Source organism: Aplidium turbinatum, chromosome 14 (genome assembly GCF_918807975.1).
Source record: "Aplidium turbinatum chromosome 14, kaAplTurb1.1, whole genome shotgun sequence".
Lineage (NCBI taxonomy): Eukaryota > Metazoa > Chordata > Ascidiacea > Aplousobranchia > Polyclinidae > Aplidium > Aplidium turbinatum.
The window spans coordinates 1,972,048-1,980,343 of NC_137485.1; the positions used below are offsets into that span (position 1 = coordinate 1,972,048).

Sequence of the window (8,296 nt, forward strand, 5' to 3'; positions counted from 1 at the left end):
CAGTCCTGCCGGGTGGATTAGGAAAATCGTGACGTCACCGGCGCAATTAACTACCGCACCTGTTGTGTTCGCGTCGCACACAACATCGTTTTTCAAATTTGACATTAAAGCTTGACCATCTTTGAACTGAAGCTGATTTCGTCAATTGAACCGAACTGCTGATCTTCACCAACCTGACGATCAAATTTGCGTTTACTTACCTAGTTCCCATCAGTGTTACGTGACATCTCTCATTTGCTGAAGTTAGCTTATGCTGTTACGAAGCGGATTTGCATACACAGCTATGGATTCCAAAGCCGAAGCTATTCAACAAGCAGCTGATACTTTGAGAGACAGCTACAAGCGTGGTGAACAACTGATGAGCAAACGTGAAAACCTCACAGAAGTACAGACTATCCTGTTAGAAATTGACAAAAATTATGCCTCTTTAATGGCGCTTTGTGTCGATGTCCCTGAGAATGAACAAATTCCAGGAGGCCTTTCAACTAAACGAGATTACATTCAAGGTAAAGAAGAATTTGCTGATAGAGTCAAACAGTGGTTCTCGGAATGCGAGAGGACAGACACTAAAACTCCTCCACTACGCTCACATCACTCGTCCTTGCGTACTCATTCCCATCGCTCCAAATCCGGAAGCATTCGGTCATCGAGTACAATGTATAGTTTGCGTCAACGTGAAGCACATGCCAAATTGGAACTAGCTCGTTTGACAAAAGAACAGAATGATGCCAGGCGACGAGAGGAAGAAGAACTAGTTCGCATGGAACAAGAGAAAGCTCGGTTGGAGCAGGATAAAGCTCGCTTTGAACGTGAGAGAGCCGAAGCTGAAGACCTGCGTCAAATTAAAGCTGCTGAAACTGAAGCCGCACTCTGGCAAGATGATTCTTCTTCGGTTATCAATATTGGATCAATGACACCCGTACGATTGCCACAGCAAACCTTCACTCACAAAGACACACACCTGGAACCTCTGCGTCACGGTGATGAGCGGCACAAACAAGAACCAACTGCAACATCTGCAGGAATGCCAGACCAAAAGGTAAATTACCCTTGTTATTATACTAGCCGACAACCTGATCTTTCAGAACGACTTCTACCTAAACCAGATGTTAAGAAATTCTTTGGTGACCCACTCGATTTCTGGGCTTTCTGGCACCGTTTTAAGTCCCATATTTCTGATTGGTTGACACCCGACAGGAAGATGTCTTACCTCATGCAGCACTGCTGTGATGCAGTCTGTGAACAAATAAGGCACCTTGCCGATAGCAGCGAAGGTCACAACTGCTATGATGAAGCGTGGGAAGAATTAAAACGGAGGTATGGCCAACCACACGTTATTGCGCATGCTTGCGAGGAACGCTTGAGAGCTGTTACCAGAATTTCTCACCACGAACCCGAACAATTGGAGAAGTTGTCCGTCCTGTTGAAAAGATGTTGTTTATCATTGAGCTCAAACACCGAAGCTTCGAACTTGGATACCGTGCAGTTTATCACCTGCCTTACAAATAAGCTGCCAGCGTCTCTGAAAGAAAAGTGGGTAATTGAAGCTCTGAAAATCAATGACGACACTGGAAAAGTGGCTGGATTCCAACATTTTGCTGACTTCATAACGAACGAATCTAGGATTGCCAATTCAATCTATGGCGTGAAACTTTTTTCATCAAATGTCGACAAACTTAACAAGCCTGACACCAAAGGGAAACAAAAGGCTTCACTGTTTAACGTAGTGACAAAACCTACTGAACGATCCGGACAGCTCCGAATTGGCAACAAGCGACTCATACAATGTATCCTGTGCGATAGTACACATTATTTGCAACACTGCAAAGAGTTCAAAGCCAAATCCGTCACTGAACGGGAGCAATTTGTAAGGAAGAACAAATTGTGCTTAAACTGTCTTGGACCAGATCACATACGTGCCGACTGCAGAAGCCGAGGTAAATGCACTGAATGCGGAAGCTCATCACATCATTCTCTGTTACATCGGTACTTGGTCACAACTGGAGAACAAATCCAGAGACGACACCCCAACCCCATTGCTAATAGAAGAAATGATAGCCAGCCAGATGATCCCGGAAGAAGACCATCAGAAAGGAACACAAATGAAGTTGTAGAAACCTTCCATTCCAGAACCAACAACTCGGCAACTTACTTGGACATCGTTCCCGTACGTGTGACAGGAGAAGGAAAGGTAATACATACTTATGCTCTCCTAGATTCTGGTTCAAACCGCACATTTTGTGAACAAAAACTTGTAGACATGCTTGAACTGAAACCTGAGCCATCTGGTGACTTCCAGGTGCAAACACTGTCTTCGAGTGGACCATATTCCTTCAGTTCTTCAACTGTATCGTTGAAAGTTCTACCAGTAGTTGGCGGCGAAGTGCAAGAACTGACAGATGTGATCGTCGTTGACAAGATACCTACCAAGCCAACTCCAGCGCCTTCTCCGGAGTATCTGCAAACGCACAAGCACCTCCAAGGCATTGACTTGAAGCAACTGGACCATGGTACAGTTACACTGTTGATCGGTTATGATCATGCTGTCTCCCACCGATGCATTGAAAGCCGCTTTGCACCTAACCCGAAGCAAGGACCTGATGCAGTCAGGACACCCTTAGGCTGGTTGCTTAGAGGTACTCGACCAAAGGAGACAGGCTTAGATAATTTCGATGCTGAATCCGACATTTCAAATTTTCTTGTCCGTGACACGAAGCAGAACCCTGCTGACCAAGCTTCAAGGGGCATGACGGCCAAAGCCTTGTTGAATTCTGGGATGTGGCTCAATGGCCCAGATTTACTGAGAAAACCCCCAGAAGAATGGCCCAATCAAACTGCTCAGAAACCACAATCTGAAGATATCTTTGTTGCTTACAAACCAAAGAGGAAAATCGAAACCTTTACTGCTTCTACGACTGAAAGCCAAGGAACCAACAGGTTAATCTCCTACTTCTCATCTCTGCGCCGACTGAAACTATCAGTAGCCTGGTTCCAAAGATTCAAATCATACTTACTGATGCGCATGAAGAACGAAACCCAGATTACACTGAAAGGACCAATCAGTGTGCCAGAACTTGATGAGGCAGAAATTGAGTTAATCAAATACGAACAGCGTCAGAGTTTTCCTGCCTGGATCAAATCTCTATCCAAAGGAGAACACCCAAACATGCCCAAATCCAAGAGGATCCCACTCGAAAAACTCAGCCCTGTCCTAATGAAAGATGTTCTACGTGTTGGCGGAAGAATCGACAGAGCCGACTTACCGTTCGAAACGCGACATCCTGCTATCATAGCTCCAGAGCGCCACTTAACGGACTTGATAATTGAACATTGTCATACTAACAAATCGAAGCACATGGGTGAAAGCCATACACTGAACAATATTAACCGAAAATACTGGATAGTTAATGCCAAAGTTGCGGTTAAAAGGGTACTTGCAAGATGCCTGCCTTGCCGACGAAGGACCGCAAAACCTAGACAACAGCTCATGGCAGAACTGCCAGAAGCAAGGTTACAAATGTCACAGCCACCATTCTCACAGACTGGCGTTGACTTTTTTGGGCCGCTGAATGTCCGAAACAGACGAAGTGACATTAAGAGATACGGCTGCCTTTTCACATGTCTCACAACTAGAGCCATTCACTTGGAAGTGGCACCAGACCTGACAACTGGCGCATTCGTAAATGCCCTACGGCGTTTCATAGCTCGCAGAGGCCCCATCAAGAAAATATTCTCTGACAATGGAACCAACTTTGTGGGTTGTGAAAGAATCTTGAAGCAAGCCATCGATGAGTGGAATCAGAACCAGATCCACCAGAGCCTTCGACAACAAGGTATAGAATGGTCATTCAACCCCCCAACAGCCAGCCATATGGGTGGAGCCTGGGAGAGAATGATTCGCACAGTACGTCAAATTCTTATGAACATCTTACCAAAACAACCACTCGATGATGACACATTGCACACGTTACTTCTTGAAGTGGAAGACATCGTCAATTCAAGACCACTCACCGATGTGAAGCTGGAAGTTGATGGCGACTTACCTCTTACACCTAACCACTTGTTGAAGTTGAATTCTTCAGCGAATTTACCGCCAATGTTAAGCTGCGACAGAGATGGCTACCGACCACGTGATCGATACCGCCATGTGCAGTTTCTGGCAGACACCTTTTGGAAGCAGTGGGTTAAGGAATACCCACGATCTGTGATGTCAAGAGCAAAGTGGCTTCACAGAAAGGAGAATATCCGAAAAGGAGATATCGTCCTTTTGATTGATGACTCTGCTCCCAGACAACGATGGCCACTAGGCAGAGTAATTGAAACATTTCCTGATCGTCACGGCGTTGTTCGTTCCGTAGAAGTGAAGACTGCAACCGGATCTCTGAAGAGACCAATATCCAAACTTTGTGTAATTGTCCAAAGAGAAGAAGATGATCCAGATGAAGATGAGACACCAATAGACACCGTTGAGATTTTGCTGGAAGATCAGAGCGATGAGGAAGAGACTGAACTGTTACATGACAATAGACTGTTGAAAAACTTTTATTCATGAAAAGAACGAGCCAGTTTGGCCCTTCTTTGGCCCGGGAGTGTTAGATTTTCAACAGGTCCTTGATAGGCCTGCCTTTCGTTTTACCGCATTACTCCCGTTAATTTGTGTATTCGCCACCTAGCGTCGTTTCCCCTTCATTGTTATGTTATCGCTGTTTGCAAATGGCAACACTCACCACGAGATTGTCTATGGAACTTTCGAGACGTTTTCGTTTTTGCTGCTAGTTTGCCAGCTAGCCGAACTTGTTAGTTACTGTAGTTTGTGACTGAAAGTTGGTTGATTGATGTTTATGCTTTGTTAGCTGCTTCTCTGTTATGTATTTCTACAGGACTTAAGTTTGACAACTGCTATGGTACAGTAATACTTATTTGCGTGTAGGCTGAATTCCATATTTGCAGCTTGCTATCTCTCAAAGTTCAACTTACTGGTGAGCGTACTTGTGATGTAATAATGTTTTGTATAACTCAATGTTGACTGTCTACCGTAAACAAACGTAACGTATCTCTGATGTGCGTAAATTGTTGTTAGGCTAATACTTCAAACTTAAATATTGCAGAGTCAATCACTATAGAATCCTTCGCGTACAAGTGCATCATTTGGCATTACTGATCCGGTCATACTACCGGTACGTTCATTATTTTGAATTGTATGATCAATTGATTTGTGTCGTGAATTGTGGATTTATGTTTGCTACTGAATTATTGACCAATAATTTGTCAGCCTAATGGAAATTAATTCTCGTAAACCGATCTTAACTAGGCCAAGTGAATTGCCACGTTTCTTTGTTTTTTAATGATTATTGACCTAGCGTTATGGTTGTACGGTACGGTAGCCTACGTAATAATTGTGTAAGGTAACATCGCGAATTTATTTATTCAGTGCGTCATTGGCCAACCTGTGGAACTTGTGTACCGTACAGTGGATTGAGAACTGTTTGTCAACAAATTTGGTACGTTTATCAGTTCGACTGTTGTGCTTGCTGAATTGTGACTAGTGTCTTATGTTGTGTTATTTCTTGACAGAAAAACCGTATGAACTTCATTGCTGCGAAGCAGTCATTGGAAACCGAGTGATTTCTTCAAGTTGGCGTGCTTTAACAGTTGCTCAGTCCTGCCGGGTGGATTAGGAAAATCGTGACGTCACCGGCGCAATTAACTACCGCACCTGTTGTGTTCGCGTCGCACACAACATTTAGTCTTCGAGTCAGCTGTTCCCCTTATTTTGGCTTGCCATTAAGTGTCGTTACCGAGACACAGCCGCGTTCTTTCGAACGCGGCGCAGACGTTCTCGGCTATCTGGTATCATGCACGGTATAACGTCCGCGTTTTGTCTCTTCTACCTTTTTCTAGATCTCTGCTATGTTTGTCATATACTGTTTTTTCGTTGTGATGTTCAGAATTAAAAACAAACTAAACGGCCACAAAAATGCGCAGCCTAACGATTGAGTCACTTCAGGTGAGAATTTAGCTTAAAAAAAAGCACACCTCTTGGAAGTATCGAACTCATATCCTTGTGAGTAAGAATCAGACGCAGACCGCATGCGCCACTGTTTTTCAGCAACAGCGCGCATGCGCACTAAAAGCGACGTAAAGACTAGAAAAAAGGCATGGAACGGCTGTATTTACGGCGCCGTAAACGCAGCCACTTCCGATATTATAACCATAACAGCGCCTTAGATTTTCTCATTACATAGCCCATCAGGGTTGCCAGGTCAATTTATGGAAAAAATGCCAAATAACTGGTCAAAAAATGCCAAAAGACCTAAAAAAATGCCAAAAGACCTAAAAAAATGCCAAATAACTAATAAGCAAACCGTTGCAAAATCGAAGGTTTCTTCATTATTGAGAAATAGATTTGATAAAAAATGGAAAAAACTGCAACAAACATAGATGTGAAGCCATGTCTTCCACGCCAAATTTAAAAAAGCTAACCACTCGCCTACCTCTCTTGCTAACGAATTTACACCAGCTTGCACACTAGCCTGTATAATATACATGTTCATCCTATACTTTTACCGTACTGTTATTGCGCAACCTAGCTATCTTTATTCATTGCTTGGCGAGGTTGTATGACGTCACTAACGCAAAACTTCGTGAAGACAACGGAGTGAAAAGTGGTTCTCAAACTGTGGTACGCATACCACTAGTGGTACGCGAGAGCTTTTTAAGTGGTACGCAAAGAGTTCGGCCGTTTTTTGTTGTATTTAGTCTACTTTATACAATTTGCCGCACATTGCAGTAGCCAAAACCACTGCAAATACAGTACATGATGTCACAATTACTTCAACTGTGCAACAATTTCACGTTGATACTATTGCGTCACAAATGCACAATAAAGCAAATCATAAGTGTCTCGGTTCTGATCATACGTGTCTCCTTTTCCACACAGAGGTCCGCTGGCTTTCTCGTGGAAATGTGACAATGAGGGTCTTTGAACTTAGGCATGAATTACTGACATTTTTCAAAGAGAAAAACCACGACTTTAAAGATGATTTGGAACGTTGAGTTTATCTCACGGCTGGCCTACTTGTCGGATATTTTCCAGGCTATTAACTCTGTGAATCTTTTGTTCCAAGGATCGAACAACAATAAGTTACCAATGTTTTTATTACAAAGCTGGAAGCATTCATTTGTAAACTAGATATCTGGACTAAAAACGTGGAGAGCAAACAGTACGGAATGTTCAAACTCCTTACCACTCTTCCAGTGGACCCCAGTCATAAATTATCTCAAAAAATTGGTGATCACCTTAAGCTGCTCAGAACGGAATTAATGCATTATTTCCCAGATTTAGTAAGTTGCACCTAGGCTATGCTGTCAATCCATTCTGCATCGATCCAGCTCTTCTAACCATAGGAACGGGAAAACAAGAAGAGATAATCGATATTCAAGTCGACGAGACAGCAAAAGCAAAGCAGAAGGAATGCTCTCCTATAGATTTCTGGCTAATCATGGGTTCCACTTACCCAACATTGGCCCGAATGCTGTTCCTCAGTTACTCGTTTTTCCTTCTACATGGGAGTGTGAGCATTGAGCAAGGGTTCTCGGCCTTGATGGCTATTAAGTCCAAGAGCCGAAATCGTCTAACTGCGCCTGGACATGATTTCAGATGTGCTGTGAGTAAGGTTGTACCCCGGATAGACATGCTTGTGCAGAGGAAACAGTTGCATCAATCGCATTAAATTGTATTTTCTTGCTATTCATTGGTGTTACCGTATGGTATAGTAATACGGTAACTAATAAATACCAGCCAGGTGGTACGCAGTATATTAAAAAACAAATGAGCGGTACGCAATTGGAAAAAGTTTGAGAAACACTGTTTTATTCAAATTGCCAATCATAATTAATCATTAGGGTTGCCAGAGGTTAATATAAAAAAGAGCCAAGCTTATGCAAAAAGTAGCCCAAAGGGATGCAACCTAATTCGTACCATGAACAATTCGTACCGTCAGTTCATACCATGAATAGATCAAGAGAAAAAATTAAAAAAGCCGAAGTCGCTGATCGCAGTTTCCGCAAACATTTTAAAATTTTCCGCAAACAAACAAAAACTCTTAGGACCATTACCAGAAATTTTAAAATGTTTGCGGAAACTCCAATCAACCCTAACCCATAACCATTTCAAAATGTTTGCGGAAACTTCGATCAACCCTAAACCTATAACTTTTAAAATGTTTGCAGAAACTGCGATCAGCGACTTCGGCAAACTCTTAGGATCATTACCGGCAATTTTAAAATGTTTGCG

At 42.9% G+C, this 8,296-nt stretch overlaps 1 protein-coding gene and 1 pseudogene across 1 annotated transcript; both read left to right on the plus strand.

The window, feature by feature from the left end:
* The first annotated feature begins 283 nt into the window (after positions 1–283).
* LOC145783612 (uncharacterized) lies at positions 284–4,552 on the plus strand. Its single transcript, XM_082595505.1, has one exon. The coding sequence runs from the start codon at positions 284–286 to the stop codon at positions 4,550–4,552; it is 4,269 nt and encodes a 1,422-aa protein (XP_082451631.1).
* A 2,487-nt stretch (positions 4,553–7,039) lies between these two features.
* Positions 7,040–7,776, plus strand: LOC145783614 (zinc finger BED domain-containing protein 5-like; annotated as a pseudogene).
* The last annotated feature ends 520 nt before the right edge of the window (positions 7,777–8,296 follow it).